This window comes from Triplophysa dalaica, chromosome 10, assembly GCF_015846415.1.
Source record: "Triplophysa dalaica isolate WHDGS20190420 chromosome 10, ASM1584641v1, whole genome shotgun sequence".
In the NCBI taxonomy this organism is placed as follows: domain Eukaryota; kingdom Metazoa; phylum Chordata; class Actinopteri; order Cypriniformes; family Nemacheilidae; genus Triplophysa; species Triplophysa dalaica.
In genome coordinates, this window is record NC_079551.1 from 6,698,383 (window position 1) to 6,721,423 (window position 23,041).

The 23,041-nt window shown below is 36.5% G+C and overlaps 2 protein-coding genes across 2 annotated transcripts in view; one reads left to right on the forward strand and one right to left on the reverse strand.

Annotated features, from left to right (window-relative positions):
- Positions 1-6,647: 6,647 nt before the first annotated feature.
- aox6 (aldehyde oxidase 6) lies at positions 6,648-18,574 on the forward strand. The gene is made up of 35 exons (XM_056758041.1): positions 6,648-6,803; positions 7,054-7,111; positions 7,307-7,403; positions 7,509-7,617; positions 7,689-7,815; positions 7,885-7,946; positions 8,138-8,215; positions 8,917-8,997; positions 9,182-9,326; positions 9,434-9,526; positions 9,666-9,817; positions 10,656-10,749; positions 11,129-11,238; positions 11,322-11,506; positions 11,824-11,986; positions 12,067-12,156; positions 12,251-12,420; positions 12,552-12,678; positions 12,767-12,889; positions 12,967-13,063; positions 13,193-13,317; positions 13,506-13,639; positions 13,758-13,845; positions 14,109-14,195; positions 14,282-14,473; positions 14,679-14,906; positions 15,001-15,096; positions 15,176-15,304; positions 15,476-15,550; positions 15,725-15,777; positions 17,242-17,356; positions 17,459-17,524; positions 17,614-17,802; positions 17,919-18,086; positions 18,184-18,574. The coding sequence occupies exons 1-35, from the start codon at positions 6,750-6,752 to the stop codon at positions 18,244-18,246; spliced, it is 4,023 nt and encodes a 1,340-aa protein (XP_056614019.1). The 5' UTR covers positions 6,648-6,749; the 3' UTR covers positions 18,247-18,574.
- Positions 18,575-18,690: 116 nt separating this feature from the next.
- The window catches only part of aox5 (aldehyde oxidase 5), a 36,065-nt gene continuing 31,714 nt past the window's right edge, over positions 18,691-23,041 (reverse strand). The window contains exons 23-35 of the mRNA XM_056758042.1: positions 22,875-22,962; positions 22,701-22,787; positions 22,151-22,342; positions 21,769-21,999; positions 21,492-21,587; positions 21,291-21,419; positions 21,138-21,212; positions 20,994-21,046; positions 20,614-20,728; positions 20,353-20,418; positions 19,274-19,462; positions 18,952-19,119; positions 18,691-18,868 (exon numbers count right to left, since the gene is read on the reverse strand). Coding sequence (XP_056614020.1) covers positions 18,824-18,868; positions 18,952-19,119; positions 19,274-19,462; positions 20,353-20,418; positions 20,614-20,728; positions 20,994-21,046; positions 21,138-21,212; positions 21,291-21,419; positions 21,492-21,587; positions 21,769-21,999; positions 22,151-22,342; positions 22,701-22,787; positions 22,875-22,962 — 1,534 coding nt within the window. The 3' untranslated portion in view covers positions 18,691-18,823. The remainder of the gene's footprint in view (positions 18,869-18,951; positions 19,120-19,273; positions 19,463-20,352; positions 20,419-20,613; positions 20,729-20,993; positions 21,047-21,137; positions 21,213-21,290; positions 21,420-21,491; positions 21,588-21,768; positions 22,000-22,150; positions 22,343-22,700; positions 22,788-22,874; positions 22,963-23,041) is intronic.

The window sequence follows — 23,041 nt, forward strand, 5'->3', positions numbered from 1 at the left end:
ACTCATCTCTGACATTAGGACATGTGCCTAAAGCATTTAAGGTGGCTGTTATAAGGCCTCTTTTAAAAAAAACCAAACTCGACCCTAAAGAACTAGGGAATTACAGGCCTATATCGAATTTACCTTTTATATCTAAAGTTCTGGAAAAAGTAGTTTCAACTCAATTATGCTCCTTCCTCCAAAGGAATGACATTAATGATGAATTCCAGTCTGGATTTCGAGCATGTCACAGTACAGAGACTGCTTTGATCAGAGTTACAAATGATCTGCTTTTAGCGTCTGACCGTGGCTGTATTTCGTTATTGGTGCTGCTAGACCTCAGTGCTGCATTTGACACCATTGACCACAGCATACTTCTACATAGACTCGAAAATTACGTTGGCATTAACGGAATAGCATTGAAATGGTTTAAGTCTTATTTATCCGACCGTTTTCAATTTGTAGCAATAAACAATGAGGTGTCCCGCAAATCACAAGTCCAGTACGGTGTACCACAGGGCTCAGTCTTGGGACCCCTGCTCTTCGCATTATACATGCTACCTCTAGGAGATATAATAAAGCGACACGGAATTAGCTTTCACTGTTATGCTGATGATACTCAACTTTATATTTCCTCGATGCCTCATGAAACCCAGCAGTTTCATCGAATAAAGGATTGCATAGTTGACTTAAAAATGTGGATGAGTAACAATTTTTTACTACTAAACTCGTACAAAACAGAAGTGTTACTTACTGGACCGAAAACTGCTATGCGAAACAACCAAGAATACTGCTTAACGATTGACGGATGCTCCATAAAATCCTCGTCATCAGCTAAGAATCTTGGCGTTGTATTCGACAGTACTCTCTCATTTGAAAGCCATGTCGCAAACACCTGTAAAATTGCATTTTTCCATCTTAAGAATATATCTAAATTACGTCATATACTGTCACTTTCAGATGCAGAGAAATTAATTCATGCATTCATGACATCAAGACTAGATTACTGTAATGCACTTCTAGGTGGTTGCCCTGCGGGCCTATTACAAAAACTGCAACTGGTTCAAAACGCGGCAGCTCGAGTTTTTACACGTACAAAAAAGTATGAGCATATAACCCCGGTTCTGTCAACCTTGCACTGGTTACCTATAAAGCATCGCATTAACTTTAAGATCTTGCTTATTACCTATAAAGCCCTACATGGTCTAGCGCCGCAGTATTTGAATGAACTTCTATTGTATTACAGACCTCCACGTACATTACGCTCTAAGGGGTCCTGTCAGTTGGTAATACCTAGAATTTCAAAATCAAGTGCAGGTGGTAGATCGTTTTCTTATCTAGCGCCTAAACTTTGGAATATTCTTCCCTGCACGGTCCGGGAGGCAGACAAGGTTACCGCAGGATGCAGTTCATGCCCAGACCTGATGGCAGAGCTGAGAATGGAAAGCGGTGACCTGACAAGTGCTAAGAGGATAGAGCTGGATAAAGGACGCGACAACTTTGTTTTTCCTACAACATTTCAAATGCTATTAGATTGTTAATGATAATCTTTAATCCTTAATTTTTATATTTTTACTAAGCCTTGTTGTGCAAGCACTGTTGAGCTTGTGCAGAGGCAGCAGCTTTTGCCAGAGGGGAACTGGAATCCCCTGGTTGGGCCTGGGTTCCCCTGAGGTTTTTTTTTCTCGATGGGAGTTTTGGGTTCCTCACCACCGTTTGCATATTGTTTTGCACTATCTGCCTGGCCGGGGGGGCTGCTTTAGAATTCATACTTGTATTAAATGTGTCTCATGTACAGCTGCTTTGTAACAATGAAAATTGTAAAAAGCGCTATATAAATAAAGTTGAGTTGAGTTGAGAGTTGAGGTGATGCACACACTTAAAAGAAAAACCTCAGTCTCAGCTTTGACCTATTTCTGAGTACTGCAGAGCAGATATAGATTAAAGTGTCTGACATTGAGCTCAACACGAGAACTACACACTGAGGTTTTATTTAAAGATGGGTCTTCAGGCAAAACCTTAACAGGCTTTTACAGGCTGGTTTCGGCATGTAACTGTTCTCTTGTGACCTAGATCCAAGAAATAAAAATTATATGTGGGTGCAGGTGAACATGTGTGATAGAGGGGAGGAGGAACGGATACGTAAAATACATGTTGTTTTTGTGTGTTTTATAAATAATTCTTGTTTAGACGTTATTGGTAATTATGATATCCCACCCCATACAGTGTTGTTGGTTATGTCATCGAAAAATACAAGGTGGGTGACACACAATGTTCTTCTACATACTGTGCATCAATATATCTTTAATAAGAAGAATTTTAAAAACATTTAAAAAAATATATGTTTTTATTTAAAGCCTAGAATTATTATTATTATTATTATAATTTAAGTGCTGAGAAATTTAATTAGAATTCAAATTCATATCCTGTAAACACAACTTGCTGGAAATCATAAAAAATTGGTCAAAATATGTTCAAAGCGGTGGTATTCATTGTTCAAACTATACTGTGTAAAATAATGAGCATGAATATTGTGTTTAGCAATATGAAAGCCATAAAACAATTTTAATTTTAATTTTAATTTTAATTTTAATTTTAATTTTAATTTTAATTTTAATTTTAATTTTAATTTTAATTTTAATTTTAATTTTAATTTTAATTTTAATTATTTTATTTTTTTTTAACTTCAGTGTAATTTTAAGATAAAAAAAATTACATATATAACAGAATAATATATATATATATTACATACATGTTAAACATGTATTTTTATTTATAGCCTAGAATTTGTATTTTATTATATATTATTAATCATTTTAAGAATGCTAAAACATTTTAACTCCATATAACCCATTTAACTGCAAACAACTTTAACCACAAACCGATAAAGAGCGACCAAGTTAAATCATTCACTGGCAAAACAAAGTATTATAATAGCTGCCCTGCAAGCCCTGTGAGTTTCCCTAAGCAAACCACAAAGCCAAAACCTTTTCCTAAAGGACACAGATGACTATTCAAGCCTTTTCTAGATAAGAGTGATGTGTAATATCTAAAAAGGCCGCCTGAGGATGTTTATTAAATGTGAAGTGCATTATGCTCTCTCAGGGACGTAATGGCAGCCACCGACCCTCCGGTGCTCTAGTCTTTCATTAACTGAAGAGAAACTTTCTCCGCATGACCTTTTAAAGGCTAATGCTAGCTCGCTGCTTATCATCCAATGATTTTAGTTTCGTTTGGTCTAAAAGTTTCTAATGAAGTCAAGACTGGCATTGTAATGTTATGAAACTATACACAATATTTGTTTTCCTGTTTAAATAGTCAAATACATTAAAATTTTGAGCTCTAATAAATGAAGTTACTAAGACGAAAGAAAACAGTAGAGATATATAGACAATATAATAATCAACCAAAAATAAACATGGTGTTGAATAAGAACTGGACAGAGATGAAGAGATTCAGCAGGTTGAAAGCAAGGCGGTCGCGGCTGTAAAGGTGTGATTGAAAGCAGATGTGCGTCTTCATAAAAGGGGGGATGTGAGGACAAAACAAAAGAAAGAAAAGACTAACGGCACATAAACACATTTAACACCCTCTTGTCCAACAACACCCACCGTCACATCTGGGCGTTGACCAAATATGGTCATTAACTTGGTGGGACGAGTCTAATGTAAACCAGAGCCATTGATAGAGAGAGTCTCGTCTTCTCCGTTGACTCCAATTGAACAGTTTTTTCACAGTTTCAATAGTTCCCGGAAGCAAATAAATGAAAATGGCTATGCAAAGACCTTCATTTTTCTTTATTTTCTATTGATCGTTTTTCACGTGTTTCACATGGAATCGCCACCTCATAAAATAGGTCGATTTTCCAGTGTCACTTGTAAAATGAGATATTTCAAAGAAAACACTCCTGTCTGTGATGTCTTATAACACATGTGTCATGCTACAGTGATACTTATAAGAAAAGCTTGATGGTGAAAACAATACACTGTTTTGTCAACAGCTAACCTTCTGAAAAACATAACAGAACAACCATTTTCTTGTATATGTATTAGTCCATATTCTTTAAGATCTTATTTAAATGAGCAATGTGTTGATTTTAGCGGCATCTAATGGTGAGGTTGCGAATTGCAGCCCTCCCTTTCAAAGCACTGCGGTGGCTGACAAATGACTAAGATGTCGATACGTTTTCCGCTTCTTTGCTGGAGATAACGTATTTACAAAACGCGTTCCTTAGAGCAGTTTGTCCGTTTTGGGCCACTGTAGAAACAACATGGTGAATTCCATGTAAGGGGACCCGCGCTGTATGTGGATATTAATTGCTCATTCTAAGGTATTCAAAACATAACACTTCATTATGTAAGGTGTTTATACATCTCTGTAGACATAGTTATGTATATTATATTGCCTTTCTGTCAATGGATCCTCCATAAAAATACAGACAGCACCTTTACGTAGAATAACGTAATGATAAATCCAAAATAAGATGTCACAATGAAGTCGTACCTAAGAAATCTGAACTGAATCAGAAACTAAATGAGCGTCCCAAAATCAAAGGCATTTACTCACGTTAAGTAAATCAAACATTCCAATCCCATGATTTACATTCTGTAACCTTGAGTCGAACTTAATATCTGTCGCTGTCTATCAAAATACAACCGTTCAATGCCCCAGCAATAGAACAGCGCCGTAACAGCAGAACCGTTTTAGATATACCACACAAACAGATTCAGTCAATCCTTAAACCCGTCACACATACACAACTAAACACATTTTGCATATTTAGTTCTGGCCGATGCACAAGATTTTGATGTTGCAGAATTTATGATCTAGTTTTATTTGACTGTGGAGAGTCTGCAAAGTATAAATATTTTACAGAGTGCAGAATTTCTGACTGATAAAACTGATGTATAGAATATTATAATACATTTTTGTAGGTGTGTGTTTGTGTGTGTGTGTGTTCGAGCGTGTGTTTGTTTAGCTTATCCTTAATAGCCTGTGGCGAGAGATTTCTCTGCAGGGTATTAACTTGTGTATTCTCAGTAGGGGTTCCCTGATCACACTTCACAGGGACCCACAGCAGGGTGTGTGTTTACATTTCCTATTTCGACAAATGGAGACGACGCAATCTGCATTACACAGTATGACAACATTGAACGCTTTTTATTGAAGTCTGTACCCTGTCAAACACCTACACAAGATAATGGATCATATCCTGATGGTGCTAAATGCTTTTCTTTGTCTTTAGGTTTGATGCTCGAACCTTAGTGTAAAGGTCGAAGGTCATGAATGTGAAATTTTCTCAACAAAAAAGTTGCTGTTTGTCTCTCTTCCTGTCTGTCTCTCTCCTTACCTCATCAATTTTTAATTACATCCTGACAAAAGCTGGCAGGCAGGGTGGCCTAATAAAAACTATAGCAGGAAAAATTGTTCACCTCTAATCTCACACACAGTACATGTTATTTTGCAGACTAGTGAAACAAGGATTGTGATAATAAAGTATTTTGACTTTAGGTCAGTGGACACTGTCTTTTTTCAAATCTTGTTAAAATGCATTGTTTTGCATTGAGTTCTTTTTTATAATATATAGTATAACATTGTCAACAAATGTAAAAGAAACACGTTGTATTAAAACAGCAGGACCATTAGTGCAGTCTCCATGATGGGTCATGTTTGTTAAATATTCGTGTTTATCCTGTGGTTTGAGTTATAAATTACATTCAGGCTTTGGGCGCCATCTGGTGGTCAAGCACTTTACGGTAACTTCTGTTCTACATTAGATTTGCACTTTTGCACATTTTAAAATGCATCCGTTTATTTTTAATTCAAATTACATTTTTAATTGTTATTGCATTCATCTTATACACAATATAAAATTAACATTGTGAAAAAAATAATCAGAACATTTGTATATCGCATTTTGATGTAATTTGTTAAAACAAACGTTTTTTTTTACATTGTTTTTAAATGCCCCAGACTAACATTTGTCCTTCAGCTAATGATCGTGAGATTTTATGTGTCATTTAATGTTAATTTTGTTAAAGTTTCTTTGCTTTCTGTCTCAAGGACATAGTTTGGCTCGCTGCATTTAAAGTGTTTCCACCAGGGGGCGCTCGGCGGCTCATAAATCCGAAATCCCTATTAAGTGAATGCTCTGCATCTTTTACTTTTAGAGCACATTTTTGTTTACTAACAAATGTTTGTGTGTTTACGTCACCTGTTAACAGACTCGGTACTTATAGACCGACATCCGCATACGTAATCTCCATAATACGATTTCTAAATGCGCTGAGAAACGTAACGGATGTTACGGCTTGCACAATAAACGTTACGGTGAAAACCAATATAACAATTGAATTCACAACATGTGTGTAGTTAACAAGCTGTCTTTATCATTTTACTTTGTACTTAAATAATCAAGTAACACGTGATTGGTTTATCCTAGCCAGGGCTGAGAAAAGTAACACGTGCCGTGTGATATCACCGTGAGGTTTGCGCTGTAATTATCATGAATAATTCTGCCAATAAACCATAATAAACATTTCATTAACAACAGGGGACAGCCAAATAGTTTTAATTTATTATTCAAGCTATTATTTCATCCCAAAACATTTTGACAACCGAAGCCCCGCCCATTTTATTAACACTTTTATTGCCGGTCCGCTCCTGTATTTTGAACTTGCGGACTTTGCGGAAGACTTGTAACAGTTTCACAGGAATCTCGTCGGGAATCATCTGCATTTTCTGGTACTAGAGGGTATAAGATTGAGAAAATGGCTGAACAACCAAGAGAAGGCGGCTTGATTTTCTATGTCAACGGGAAAAAGGTGCTTTTTCATGCACAACTCTTTTATGAACTCTTTTAAGTGTGTAACTGGTCAGGTGTTTGTTGCAAACTCGTGAACTGTTACATAATGTTACACAGCAAAGTTAGTTTGAATGCTTTGTCTGTATTGTATGATGCATTCTATGACTATTATTGCATAATGTATATGGTCAGTCATTTCTGTTTGGATATGTTAAGCGTTTATGCATTAATACTAATATAATTGTGTATTTTTTTCGTGAAACTCACAGATAACAGAGAAAAACCCAGATCCGGAGACCATGTTTCTGTCCTATCTCAGGAAGAAATGTATTTGTTTACTTTTCATTGTTTTTTATTGTATCATAATATTTTCGAGAAACCCAAAAAGTCACATCTTTAAATAACAATAAGTGAAATGTTTTTGCACAATTGCTCTTTATATGTGGTTATATTTATGATCATTTCAAATCAAAGTCAAAGAGAAATGGCATGCATAATAACCTTGACTTTGTGTGTGTGTAGTACGATTAACAGGCACTAAGTACGGCTGTGGTGGAGGGGGCTGTGGTGCCTGTACCGTCATGGTGTCCAGATACGACCCTCAAAACAAGATCATCACGTATCCTTTAATACACTTTATTCAACTGTGTTTTTCATGCACCTGTAGAATCTGTACAAGCCTAATAAATTCACACAAGATGCTTTTTTCTTCACTCGTCGTCAGTCACTTCTCTGTCAACGCCTGCTTGCTTCCCGTGTGCCAACTTCACGGAGCATCCGTGACGACTGTGGAAGGCATCGGAAGCACCAAAACCAAGTTACACCCGGTGCAGGTAGCTATAACATCACAACAGGTTATGAGATCCAAATCCCCGAATGAGATTTCCTCATTTGTGTTTATCAGGAGCGTATCGCAAAGGCTCACGGCTCTCAGTGTGGTTTCTGCACCCCTGGCATGGTGATGTCCATGTACACGTTGCTGAGAAACAACCCACAGCCCAGTTTGGATGAAGTGACGGAGGCTCTCGCCGGTATGGGCATCCAGAACGTGTTCTCAAATACCAAGATGAGCCGTGAATGCTTATTATAATGTTTTGCAGGGAATTTATGCAGATGCACGGGGTATCGTCCTATCGTTGATGGCTACAGGACATTCTGTGAGGTGAACAGAGCCGCTTTGATTCATTACAGATTTGTTTTAGAGACAGAATCATGTGCCACCCGCCTGGCAAGGATGTCTTGATCCGATTTGTTTGGCCATTCATTTCTGTAACCATCTCTAATGCGCTCAATTAATTCCAGAGGAACTTGTTTTGAAAGGGATTTTGGGAAAGCTCTCTTTTTATTTTTCAGAGTAAGAAGTGTTGTCAAGTGAATGGTACCGCATGCTGCATGGCCAATGAAAACGGATCAGAGGATCCTGCGGTTAATGTGAGTATGCTGGGGTTACAGGCACCTTAAACATTAACGTTGCACTTTGACTTATAAAATGTGACTAAAATATGGACTTTATTAATATGTGGCCAAGAAGTTAGGTATGTTTGCTAGAGTCTGTAAGAAATTCTGCCAGAAACATGACATGGCATAAATCAAATAGTTGGCCGAGTTTTCAGTGACTTATGTGCATTAGATAGTCTATATAATGGAAATGTGTAAAAGACACTGGGGCTAACTGTCACACTATAAGTATATCAATTAACATTTAAAATGTGTTCTTTAAAATAAAAAATTGAATTATTTATACTTTTTAAATATTTATTCATAAAAAAGTAATTCATTTTTTTAAAATATGATACATTTATAAAAAAAGTATTTTCTACGTTTCCCCAAAAAAGTGAAATGAAATTTACGGCTTTTACTTTTTCTCTGGAAATATTTAAAAAAAAAATTCTGTTCTTTGGGAAACGTGGAAAAGTTTATTTTATTAAAGTTATTTTAAAATAGTTGTTTTTTTTGGTAGCCCACATTAAGTTTGCACCATAGAAATAACGTTCAAAAATGTTTCTTAAGTGGTAATTAATAGTCCTTTATATTAATTAAATATATAATAAATGTATATCAACCACACATCAATATTTCAAAACACAGCTGCTATCTTAAAAGTAATCATGATTTTTGTGTTTGTCTATCAGAGCGAACCAGAACTGTTTAGTAAAGACGGTCTTCTTCCTTTGGACCCCACACAAGATCTCATCTTCCCTCCGGAGCTCATGGTTTGTTAGCTTTGGTGTATTATAGGTTATATAATGAGCTGAATGTATAATAAAAAACCTTTAAGGATGAAAGTTCATGATCAAAAACAGACTTTAGACTTTAGTTATGATGCTAAATCTTCCTTCATGTTATCAACGGCTTTAGCATATTTGTGGTGTTTTCTGTGTTTTTGTATGTATGTAGAGATTGGCAGAGACACAGGAGCGAATCACTCAGAAGTTCATTGGAGAGAGAATGACGTGGTTCTGTCCTGGATCTCTGGACGAACTGCTTCAGCAGAAAGCAGATTACCCACAAGCCCCTATTGTCATGGGAAACACCAACATAGGTTGCATTCGAGAAAGATTTGTGGCGCAACTTAATAAAACCTTACCTGCTAATATAGCATTTTGAGATTTCTACTCATTTCTGGTTCAATTTGATTTTTGTGAGCAGGTCTGGACATGAAGTTCAAGGGTGTCTTCCATCCTGTTCTCATATCACCAACACGAGTGCTAGAACTGTTTAAAGTTACAGAGAAACCAGAAGGTATGTGCGTTTGTCACATGGACTAAAGTAAAACGCATTATACAAAATAATAGAGAAAGAAATCATGTCGAATTTAGTGCCGGGTTGAACTATGCATGAGAAATGCGAACACGGTAATGGCAGTGGTTTGTGTTTGTAGGGGTGTGTGTCGGCGCGGGCTGTAGTATGTCGGTTCTAAAGGGTGTGTTGGAGAAAAGCAATCGTTCTTTTCCTCCGGAGAACACTCACACGTTCAGAGCTCTTCTGCAGCAGATAAACCTCTTGGGCGGACAACAGATCCGTAACGTGGCCGTAAGTCACTTTTGTCACTTGTCTTTTAACAAACTGTTTACATATCAGATCAGGTCATGGTTTATTCTTGCAACAGAGGCAGATAAGAGACCTGGGTTCCTTCTCTTAATATCACATACACTGCAATAAAAAGGAAAAATAAAGACAAAAAGTTTAACTGTATATAAAACAACTTTCATTCAAGAAACACAAAGACAGGATATTAAATATAAAATGTAATTATTTATACATATTTTCTTAAAATCGCATGCATAGCAGTGTTTTTCTATTTGTGTTGATTGGGGTTGTTATGAAATATTTAATTTCTTCAATAAATGACAGATTACATTATGTAACGTTACTGATAAAAGTAGGTCAAGGCCCGTAGGTACAAACAGACCGTTAAGCGCTATTTTTACCTAACTGGACACTTTTGAGACCTTCTTTGTTACTTGTTTATATTTATTTAATAAAATAAAAAGAAAATGTACACATGGTAAGCGTTATGGCTTCACAGTATTGAATAAAAATGCAGTAGCTTGCTAAATGTTACGATATAATAAGGCTTTTTATAGGAAAATATGAACATTTTCTAAACGATTCAAAATGACTAAATAACTTAAAATATATGGTTTATTTGCAAAACAATGTTTTTTATTGTGTTTAATCTGTTTATGCAAATTGACTCTTCAAATATAGTAAGTATGCACTGACCTTGCGTGCCTCTCCATCGACCTCTTCCACAGTACATATATTTTTGAGATATTAAAATCTTATTGCAAATGTATGCATTTTGCAATAGAGACATGTTTAGGTCATAGGTGTGTTTACATGAAATCTGTTATGCGTATATTTGTAGACACTCGGTGGCAACATTGTAAGTGCTTATCCAAACTCCGACCTGACCCCTGTGCTAGCTGCCGGGAGATGCACGCTGGTGGCTCTTTCTAAAGGTGAGATCATTGGATTTTTGCTAGTGAGTCTTAAAGGGACAGTTCACCCAAAAATGAAAATTCTCTCACCAGTTTCTCAACCTCTTGTCATTTCAAACATGTATGACTTTCATTCCTCTACAGCACACAAAATAAGAAATATTGAAGAATGTCGGTGACCGAACAATATCGGCACTCATTCACTGCAATTATATAGACACAAAACCAATGTTAGTGAAAAGGTGCCGGTTAACTACATTGTTCAAAATATCTTCTTTTGTGTTCTGCAGAAAATAGAAACTCAAACGGTTTGAAATGACATGAGGGTGAGCAAATGATGACCGAATTCAAATTTTTGGTTGAACCTACAGTACACATTTAATCCTTTATGTCATCACAGAGGGACGACGAAGGGTTGCCATCGATAAAGACTTCTTTCTGGGTTTCGCAAAGACTGCCTTAAAGCCAGATGAGATCGTCCTGTCTGTCTTCATTCCGGCTTCTAGAAATGTGAATATAATAAATAATAACTGATGTGTGGAGGTATTTAGATGTTTGTTTGTTTGATAACGTACATTGTTTTTTTCCGCCAGGATGAGGTCGTGCATGCGTTTAGACACGCCCCACGCAAGGAAAACGCTTTGGCTACGGTCAACGCCGGGATGCGCGTTTGGTTCAACGAGAACTCGAACGTTGTCAAAGAAATCAGCATTTACTATGGAGGAGTGGGGCCGACTATTGTCAACGCTGAAGGCGTGTGCCAACAAATCACCGGAAGGTAATGCTTGAATTTATGTATTTAAAGGGATAGCTTAACCTAAAATAAAAAGTCATTTATTCACCCCCGTGTCATTCTAGAAAATATTTTAAGAAATGTCTCAGTGGTTTTCTGTCCGTACAATGGAAGTCAATGGGGGCCAAGGATGTCTGTTAACCAACTTTCTTCAAAATCATCTTCATTTGGGTTCTGCAGAAATCATACAGGTTTGAAATGACATGAGGGTGAATAAACGATGAGAATTGTCATTTTTGGGTATACTGTCTCTTTAAGTGAAATGTTTTTAAATAGTAAATATTTAAAACTCTGTTTTTAAGGCCTTGGGAGGACGCAATGTTAAGCAATGGGTACCGGGCGCTGATTGATGACATCACGCTGGAGGCGTCGGCTCCAGGTGGGAAGGTGGACTTCCGCAGATCTCTGACCCTCAGCTTGCTCTTTAAATTCAACCTGCTCGTCCAACAATATCTGCAAGAGAAGGTAAAAAATCTCGTCTGCCGTAATCTCACCTAGTTTTGAGAAATACTTGTGATTATTTTTCAATATGTGATGTTTATCAGAATGTGACGCAAAAGGAAATACCCAACGAGATGCAATGCGTGATCCAGCCTCTACCTAAACACATTCAACCAAGCTACCAGGAGTTTCAGGTTCAAAATTCTTCCCTAACTCTTAATATATGTTTATATATACATATTTATATACTGTAGATTATGACGAATGGTGTTAAATTGATGTTTGCAGAATGTTGTAGAAGCTCAGCCGGCGCAGGATCCAGTGGGTCGACCCGTGGTTCACCGGGCGGCTTTGAACCAGGCCACCGGTGAAGCCGTGTATTGCGACGATATACCGCACATCGATGGCGAACTTATCCTGGCGATCGTGACGAGCTCCAGAGCGCACGCCAAGATCACGTAAAACACAAATGTTTTCTTAAACCAACACGAAAGTGCGCAGAAGCCACAATGGTTACAAAAACACGAAAACTCAATTAAAAATGAATTTGAATGATCGTTTTAACCCGATATATTTTTTTCTGATACAGACATATTGACTTCAGTGAAGCATTAAAGACACCAGGTGTGGTTGACGTGATCACTGCCGACGACATACCCGGCAAGAAATTCAGAACCTTTATCGGCTGCGACGAAGATCTGCTGACTCAAAGCGAGGTTTGAATCCTTTTACTACTTACTTTGAAATGTTAATCGGATTGTTTAACTACGAACGTCACGTAAAAGATGTCTGTTGTGTGGTCAGGTGACCTGCGTGGGTCAGATGATTTGCGGCGTGGTTGCCGACTCCAAAGCTCACGCCAAGCGTGGAGCGGCGTCGGTGAAGATCACCTATGAAGATCTGCCGGATCGCATCTTCACTTTAGAGGTGAGACTTGTCGTTTTGTTAATTCGTATCTTTTTTTGGTACTTTTTGTAATGAAACTTTTTTGATATTGTGTGCAGGAGGCCATAGAGAAGCAGTCGTTCTATTTGCCTGAGTGGAAAATAGAGAGAGGAGATGTTGGAAAAGGTTTAAATGAGGCAGAACAGGTCCATGAAGGTGAAATGTGATTTTGGTGTTTGCACATCATATATTTCCAACACCGTGAAAACTTCTGGAGTCTTTTAGACTTTTTGATGGATTCAAGTTAACATTTATAGCTTATGTCATCTTATGATTTATTTATAGGAGAGATTCGGATCGGAGGTCAGGAGCATTTCTACATGGAAACGCAGAGTTTTCGGGTGGTTCCGGTTGGAGAGGAGAAGGAAATGAAAGTGTATTTGTCCACTCAACATCCTATGATGACACAGGTATGAAATTATAGGATGATATAAACAACACTGGCTCAACCCCTATTATATATTTATAACCAATTTAAATGTTAAACGAATATCTTTAAGATTTAATTATTGCTCCAAGAAAACAAACTGAACTAAAGGGCTACACACATCTTGAATGTTTTCCAAACATCAGCTATGTTCACCTTTTTTTGATGCAGGAGGCAGTAGCCGAAACATTGGGAATCCCGTCCAACCGCGTGTCTTGTCATGTTAAACGAGTGGGAGGAGCTTTCGGCGGTAAGGTCACCAAAACATCCGTCTTGGCCTCCATTACTGCCGTCGCTGCTTGGAAGTGAGTCTAACTGGCCTTGATGATTAAATGCTGTTTAATTAACAAACTGCGTTATTTGCGTCTTAAATTGTTTGAATATAGTTTTGGTGAATTTTGGTTAATATCTCTTTGTGTCCAGGACTGGACAGGCAGTGAGATGCGTCTTAGAAAGAGGCGAAGACATGCTGATAACTGGTGGACGCAATCCAGTGTGGGGGAAATATAAGGCAAATACTATAAAAATAGTATTCGCGAAATAATAACAATAATAATAAATATAATATTAATAACAAGACATTTGAAAATAATTAAGAATTTGAATAGTAATAATTAACAAATAAAAATCATGAAATAATAATAAATCATTTAAAAATAAATTGTAATAATTATTATTTTTAGGAAAAAAAGGTACTTTTATGAAAATCTTTATGACTTTTTTCATATTCTAAGATTATTTGTGTGTTTGCTGGTGTGTGTATGTTTTAAAAAGGTGGGATTTATGAAAAATGGAAGAATTACAGCTGCTGATTTTCAATATTACGCTAATGGAGGAAACACGGGGGATGAGTCTGTACTGGTAAGACCTCTTGACTTTTGTGATGTGTAAAACTGGTATATTACAAAATGTCATTTTAATGGTTTAATGTTTTTTTCTCCATCTAGGTAGTCGAGAAGATCCTTTTACATCTCGATAATGCTTATAACATTCCAAACCTGCGTGGCCAATCAGTAGCTTGCAGGACCAACCTGCCGTCCAATACGGCGTTCAGAGGATTCGGTGTGCCCCAGTGCATGCTGGTCATCGAGAATATGATCTGTGATGTCGCTCTTAAACTTGGACGTCTGCCTGAAGAGGTCAGAGGTCGATCTTTCAAAAAAAACATTTTTAAAGTGCATCAGCAGTGTAATTCCTATCTGGTAGCATGTTTGCCGTTTTATTTAATATACGTTTTTAAACATAATTTCTTAAAATTATAATCATCCTGAACAACTTGTTTTCCAATGGGATATGCCTAGATTTGAATTTTGTATTAAAAAAATATTTTAATTTGCTTTCCAGATCAGAGAGATTAACATGTACAAAGAAGTCTCGCTCACTCACTACAAGATGGAGTTTGACCCAGAGAATCTCGTCCGCTGTTGGAACGAATGTAAAGAGAAAGCCGACATCCTGCGGCGACGTCAGACCATTGACAGTTTTAACCAGGAGAACCTGTACAAAAAAAGGGGAATCGCCATTGTGCCCATTAAATACGGCATTGGGTTTTCCGAGGGCTTCCTCAACCAGGTTGATGTCACTTCAAGCATCCGAGGTCAAAATCTCTTGTGTTTTTAATGCACTTTCTCTCATTGATCCATTGTTGTTGTGTTTAAAATCTAAGGCGGCTGCTCTCGTGCATATATATAAAGATGGTTCTGTACTGGTCAGCCACGGCGGAATAGAACTGGGTCAGGGAATACACACCAAAGTCCAACAGGTATCATTTATCGCTTTCTGCACTTGTCTGCCATCATTTGAGGTCACGCATCTGTAGATTGATAGTGACCTTTGTTCAGGTGGCCAGTCGAGAGCTGAATATTCCAGCTTCTCTTATTCACATCTGTGAGACCAGCACCGAGAGCGTTCCAAACACCTGTCCGTCTGCAGCATCCTTCGGTACTGATGCTAACGGGATGGCCGTAAAGGTATCGTAACCTGCCTAAAAATATTAAAGAAAACATGATATATTAATGAGAATATGTGAACTTTAAATCTTCTGAAAACATAGAATAGATTATGTGATAAAATACATTTATGTTATTAACGTAAAATGGACCAAATCACGATCAATGTCTGTCTTTTATTTTGTTTTATAGGATGCCTGTCAAATTCTGTATGAAAGACTGGAGCCAATCAGAAAAAAGGATCCCAAGGGAACATGGCAGAACTGGGTAATGTAACTTTTTTTTATTATTTTATTTATTATTAATGTTTAATTGTGAACATGTTTAAAGGTAAGGGACTAGACTATTACACTCATCTTTGAGTATACTAAAATCAAATCAAATAAAAAAAAATGTTTTATTGCATTTGTGAGTTTAATTTACTCAATTTTTTCATTAAAGGTAACGACGGCATTTTTGGAAAGGATAAGTCTGTCAGCCACAGGATACTACAGGTAATTTTGTTTCGACATTCGAAAATTGAGATTTTCTGAAACTAAAGTCAGAGACCTCAATGGACATCTCAACAAATTCTCTTAAGACAAAATCATTTTAGTCGTTTTATATTTCTATACACCTCCATACAATTACTATGTAGAAAAATGGTCTCAATTGCATTTGTTTAATTTAAAGTAAATATAAAGTTAGTACAGCTAACAAATAAAGACTATGTACTGTATATGCATTGGTGTGATTATGGTTTATTAAAACTATTTTAACTTTTCTGTTAATTAAAATAAAATACAAGCCTAAATATATGACCCTGGAACACAAATCCATTGAATAGGTCAAAATTATCGATTTTTCTTTAATGCCAAAAATCATTAGAATATTAAGTTAAGAATTTATTTAATGAAGATATTTAATAAATTTCCTACTGTAAATATATAAAACTTTAAAGTTGTCCAAATGAAGTCCTCAGCATAGCATATTACTCACAAAAATAAAGGTGATTTTCCAGTTAGTTAGACATGTTGCCAATAAACTCAACCAAGTTAAAGTTACATTTATTGGAAATTATGATTAGAATTGTATTAATAATTATTTAATCATTTCCAAGTACTCAAAATAAACTAAAACGGAAATCAAATTAATTTGCATATCAACATTTACAATACAACCTCCATTGGCCTCCATTACTGCCGTCGCTGCTTGGAAGTGAGTCTAACTGGCCTTGATGATTAAATGCTGTTTAATTAACAAACTGCGTTATTTGCGTCTTAAATTGTTTGAATATAGTTTTGGTGAATTTTGGTTAATATCTCTTTGTGTCCAGGACTGGATAGGCAGTGAGATGCGTGTTAGAAAGAGGCGAAGACATGCTGATAACTGGTGGACGCAATCCAGTGTGGGGGAAATATAAGGCAAATACTATAAAAATAGTATTCGCGAAATAATAACAATAATAATAAATATAATATTAATAACAAGTCATTTGAAAATAATTAAGTATTTGAATAATATTGGGGTTTTTTTTTACCCTCAGATTCCAGATTTTCAAATAGTTGCCAAATATTGTCCGATCCTAACAAACCATACATCAATGGAAACCTTTTTTATTCAGCCTCCAGATGATGTTTACCCTTAAGACTGGTTTTCCTGTCCAGGGTCACATATTGTTTAAAAATCGAAAACTGAATGAAGTTAGACATGTTGCCAATAAACTCAATCATGTTAAAATGGAAATTATGATTTAAATTGTATTAATAATTATTTAATCATTTCCAATTACTAAAAATAAACTAAAACTGAAATCAAATTAATTTGCATATCAACATTTACAATACAAACATACATTTAATTTAAAATGTTTGCAATTTAATCAGTGAAACTTAAATAAATTGTAATAACTCCAGAGTGCATCATCAAAAAAAGCAAAGCAAAGAGTTTTTGTGTGATATTTGTTAATGTTTTGTCAGAGGTCACGACCTGTATATGGACTGGAAGAAGAAGGAAGGAAAGCCGTACGCTTATTTCACATACGCCGTGTGCTGCAGTGAGGTGGAACTGGACTGTTTGACTGGAGAGTACAGAGTAAATACATTCATAATACTAAACATCTTGAAAATACTGTATATGATTACTTGTTATCTACGGTTATAATGGAAAAAGAATCAAACACCTTTTTCCATGTAGACTTTGAGGACAGATATGGTTGTCGATATCGGCAGAAGCATAAATCCATCGATTGACATCGGTCAGGTAATATACGTAGATACATTGTAGACATCTGCATCACATGGGTTGGACGTTATATTATGATCTACAGTAAATACGTTTGTTTGTATCAGATTGAGGGAGCGTTCATGCAAGGTCTTGGTCTCTTCACCATGGAGGAGCTCAAGTTCTCTCCGTCTGGCGTTTTGTACACACGAGGACCGGGCCAATACAAGATACCGGCTTTCTGCGACGTTCCTCTGAAGTTTAACGTCTACCTGTTAGCCAACTCGTCCAACCCTCACGCCATCTATTCCTCAAAGGTGACAGATAAATTGTCCTTGTTTTTACACTTCTCTTCAAAATCAGTTTCGTTCCCGTTGCGATGGCCTGAGGTTGCATCCTATTTTTGTTTGTATTGAATTCTCTGTCATTTCAGGGGATCGGAGAGCCGTGTCTGTTCCTGGGCAGTTCTGTATTCCTTGCGATCAAAGATGCCGTGTCTGCCGCCCGTAAGGATGCAGGTTTAACCGAACCGTTCACCCTAAACAGCCCTGCCACCCCAGAACGGGCATGTCTCGCCTGTTCAACTTGCTTCACAAAGATGGTATGAGAATTACACAATTTAATTTAGCATCTTTATTCTGACTTAATCCAAATTTTAATAAAAACATTTAAAAATTCTTCAATTGTTATATTTAAAGGTTTTGGAGAGAAAAGCTGAATCATCCTGTGGATCATCTCAACCATGGGCCTTGGACATATAATCTTTAAAAAGTCGTCATTATTGTCGTTTAGATAATGGACAACACAAGCACTTATCAATGACTTTAATAATTTCACAGATTTCAGATTTGAATGCAGTATTTTCAGTTCTTAACAGAATTAAACTTATTTACTGACTGACAAAAAACAAAATATTGTTCCCGTGTTCACAATCACAATCTGTTCCAATTTGTTTTTATTAACAATTTCATCTCAGATCATAACAATTATTGATCACATTTACATGCATATTATCTAACAAACTTTGCACTTAACATTTGATATCGTCTGTAACTTGTTCATGAATTAAAATGTACCATATTCTACCGATTAGTATTGTAAGACTAGTTAATTATATTTCTAGCTTATTATTTATTCATCATGTTAATTATTAATAATATAAATAAGTAACATTCCATGTAATATACAGAATATAAAATCTGTAATTCTTTTTTTTAGTAATGTTAGACCCTTATTTTTTTCATTTTTGTGTATTTATACTTGATAATTAATGAATTAATTATTATTACAAGATCCAAGTTTTCAACAGGAAGCATCACAGAGTTTGGTTTGAGCTCTTCACACGTTTATGGCCCAGGGTTTGGATTTCTCAATCCTTGGCACCTGTAACATAAATTATCAATACACTCTAAAAAAACTGCTTTTTTATATTAAACCGTATGAATATTCCCAACTGATTGACTCACCATCCGGGTGAAGCAGTCCTCACAGGCCATACGGATCTTTTCTGCAGTGGCAGGAGAGGAGAGAGAGAAATCGTCACTCAAGCCTCTCTCCCTCCGTGCGGCCGCTATCGCTTCTTTAATGGCGAAGAACAAAGTGCAGCCGAAGAACACGGGCGGCTCTCCAATCCCCTAAAAAAAATATTGAATATTGTTTGTAATTCAAGGGGAGGGACAATGTAGATTTTAACATTTTAATTGGATCATAAGTTATGTAGCACAAGATGAGTCAGGATTTTGGGGCCTTTTTTAGGAATTGAAAAATTGCAGTTGTTCTGCGTCTCACCTTTGAGGAATAAATAGCGTAGGGATTTTCTGCATTGCTCAGCAGGTGGACATTTAGTTGAGGAGGGACATCACACAGCGCTGGCATTTTATACTGAGACGGACCCCTGGTCAACAACACGCCCTCGGGAGAAAAATGCAGTTCCTCTATGGTGTAAAGCCCAATACCCTGAACAAAGCCACCTTCCACCTGTACACACACAAACACATTTATTAACTTTACATTACTATTACGTTCTTGACTTTTATCATGAAATTCTGCTTTAAAGTCCCCATGACTGGAAGTTGCGATCGTTTTACTTCTGTATTTGACAATTTCCGAGTGAAATGGAATTTCGAATGAGAAAGGTAGTTTGCTTGGCTTTTTGTCTTTTTCTGCGATTTGATAGGATGTATAAAAACACCCATTGCATTTTTTTAATAAAACTGGTAGCAGACTGACAGTTGAAGGGGAGGAGTTAACAGATGCTCCGCCCAAGCGGTGTGCGGAAGTGCATTTTAAGATTTTAACTGAAGTTTAAGGGGACACAAATTTTCTTTCCACATTGATAAACTTATTACAATACAATTTTCATGAAAAAGGCATTGTCATTTTTTATTTCACTGGGTCTTTAATCTAATAATACAATTTATGTGTACTCACTAAGAATCTAATTCACAAGTTTGACCTTGCCAAAGCACCAACTATATACTGACGGATTCCCAAAATGATTTTAGTATATTAAAATCATTTTTACAACTTTTTGTTTGTTATAAAATGATTTCACAAATATACATTTTAATGATATTAATATAAATTATAATATTTAGCATTGTATCAAATATACAGTATTATAATATGATATAATGTTAACAAATCATATAAATATATAATAATATATGTTATAATTTGTAATAATAACATTAAAATGTTAACAAATCACATACATATATAATAATATATATCATGCAATAATAATATTAAAATATGTAATACTTTATTATTTTAGAATTATTATTAATAATAATTATAATTATAATAATACTTTTATATTTCGTTGAAGTTTTAACTCTTCAATGCCCAATATTAGAATTGCGTACCTGTCCGATGTCCAATGCCGGGTTAATACTCCGACCGACATCCATCACAATGTCAGTCCTAATGTTCTGTAAAATATAATTTCACAGTCAATAAACTTTGATTTTCAGGTTTTAAAGGTACATGCATAATTCAGAAAGAATAATAACAGCCGTAAGTTATCGGCTTATATATCTTTACCCATATAAGACATAGCAATACAAAACAGCCCAAAGACGAATAAAATTTAAATAGAAATATGTATATTAGTAGTAGACGAGCACCTTATGATCTCCTGTCAGACAGTCGATTTCAACCTCTGAACAGCAGGCTCCAAAAGTGAAGTAATAGTAAGCAGGTCCCTCACTTTTCTCCCAGTCTATACTGGTGTGGGGTCCCCTAATATAAATACACAAATATAATTATGCCTAAATTTACACGAACAAATCATATTCATTATTGTTGAATAAAAATACAAATAAAATGTATGCTATATCTAAATATTTAGATTTGCTTTTTTCTTAGCATTTAGGCTTTTTTTTCACTTATATTCAAGATAAACCGTTTTACATCCAAATTTTGTTTATGTATCGTGTTTAAAGACTTTGAATATTTATTATAATCCTTGAATAGCTGTTATAATTCAACATTGTTAAACACATACATGAAGAAACCAGTCGCAGATAAGCTGATCTTCTGGCAGTATGCCTCCACTACCTAGAAACAATAAAAATGTATATGTCTGTCATAAAATCATTAATTAATTTTCTATTATAAGATTGGCAGAATAGATGTAACGATTACTGACCAGCTGTTGCCAGGTGTATTGGGAATGCTTCTTTATAAGTGTCTCTAGACGTCCCATGAGTTTCTCACAAGCGTTCTGTATGCAAAATATGACCAAACATTACAGTTGTGTACATGCACATACAAGCAAACTCATGCAACACTAATGATCTACCTTTACTGCCATTCCAACAGCATCGGTACCAAAAGACGCAGCGGACGGCGCAGCATTGGGCACGTTTCCTGTGCAAGTCTCCTTAATGTGAATGGTGGACATCGGGACCTTCAGAATGCGACTGGCAATCTGCAGCAAAGAGTAAATGAATCTTGCATCTAGTATGTATGGTTTTCAATTCATATTGTTGGAAAGTCTTACCTGTATGGCTTTGGTGTTGATACCCTGACCCATCTCGGTTCCACCATGAGAGACCAGAACGGATCCATCTTTGTAGATGTTTACAAGCGCTGCCCCCTAGAAAGTTAGCAATGTCATGTCAGTTTGGTACACATACTACTAACAAATTAAATCTGGTAATTGTTCTTAAAACGCTCTTTACAGTAGATGACCAAAGCAATACCACATTTAAACGTATTAAAAACATGCATTTTAATACCAACAGCCTTGTGAAATAAAGCACCAATTTTCTCCCTACCTGGTTATAAAACCCCTTAGAGAATCCAATTCCAAACTTCAATGGGACGATTGAGATTCCTCTCTTCTTCCAATGGTTGTGTGCATTGAACTGTTGGATGTGCAGCAGCCGCTGATGATAGTCAGATTTTTCCAAGCACTCATCCCAACATCTCACCATGTCCCGGGGTGAGAAAAGCTGCTTGTGATGGGTGTAGCATTGCTCGTCCTTGTACATGTTGATGTCTCTCACCTGCGGAGTAAAGTTGGACTGAAGTTCTGAAGACTAAATCCTTCCCGAATAATAAAGCCTTTTGTAATGGTCCAAACTGACTTACGTGCACCTTCCAAAAGCAGATTTTTGCTACGTTATCACTTGTTCATATTCCAAAAAAATGGCCCACCTTATGTGCTGGCCAGCCACACTTGACTGCCACCTCGTGGAGGACGCTCTCGATGATGGTCAGTCCCTGTGGTCCGCCAAACCCTCGGAACGCCGTATAAGACGGCAAATAGGTCTTGCACACCAGGCCCCGGCCACGGAGGTGGGGGATCTTGTAGCCATTATCCATGTGAAGGAGAGCTTTCTCCATGATCTGAACGGAAAATACAGGTGATTTATAAACATGAATGGAAGCCATTTTACTTTCATGAAAAGGATCTTTAACCGAATGTAGAAGGGTTTGGGAAGTTGACGCATTTTCTATACTCAAGGGGTACTGCTAAAGGGTTGCGTCTGCATAGTTCAGGGCTTGGAGTTCTCGACAAATCTCAATTTTTGTCTCAATTTCATTACGAGGAGAATAAAATGAGACGACTTGGCTGTAAAATGAAAATGTGGATAGCAAAGCCTACATAATTTGATTAAGGGAAATCTAAGCATAGTTTAAGAAACTGAAGATTGATGAAATATATTGTAGGGGACACATTCTCATAAAGGCTGAAATAACATACAAATGAAGATTCGTCCAGGGTGCATCCTCCATTACTGTAATACGTGATGTCAGCAGCTAGGATGCTCCCATCATTCATGTATCCGACCTTAAAAAGAGGAGACAACCAGTAAGATGCAATGATGCAACATATAGTCTAGAAAGGTCAAAAACTCCATTACCCATAATTCAGTACCTTATACTTCCCCAGGAAAGGATGCCTGCCGCTGGTGATGAGCATATCATCCCCACGTTCTAGTACACATCGCACAGCACGGCCAGTCCTGTTGTTTAGTTTGTACAAGACACATTTAAGTGTGTATACTCGCACAGATTGATAAATGAAATTTGTGTGTGATGCGG

Bases quoted from the DNA above. Each gene is read 5' to 3' on its own strand.
- aox6 (XM_056758041.1), top strand. From the start codon at position 6,750: ATGGCTGAACAACCAAGAGAAGGCGGCTTGATTTTCTATGTCAACGGG. The intron at 6,804-7,053 runs GTGCTTTTTCAT...TGAAACTCACAG, and splicing joins TCTATGTCAACGGGAAAAAG to ATAACAGAGAAAAACCCAGA. The intron at 10,750-11,128 runs GTGAGATCATTG...ATGTCATCACAG, and splicing joins GCTGGTGGCTCTTTCTAAAG to AGGGACGACGAAGGGTTGCC.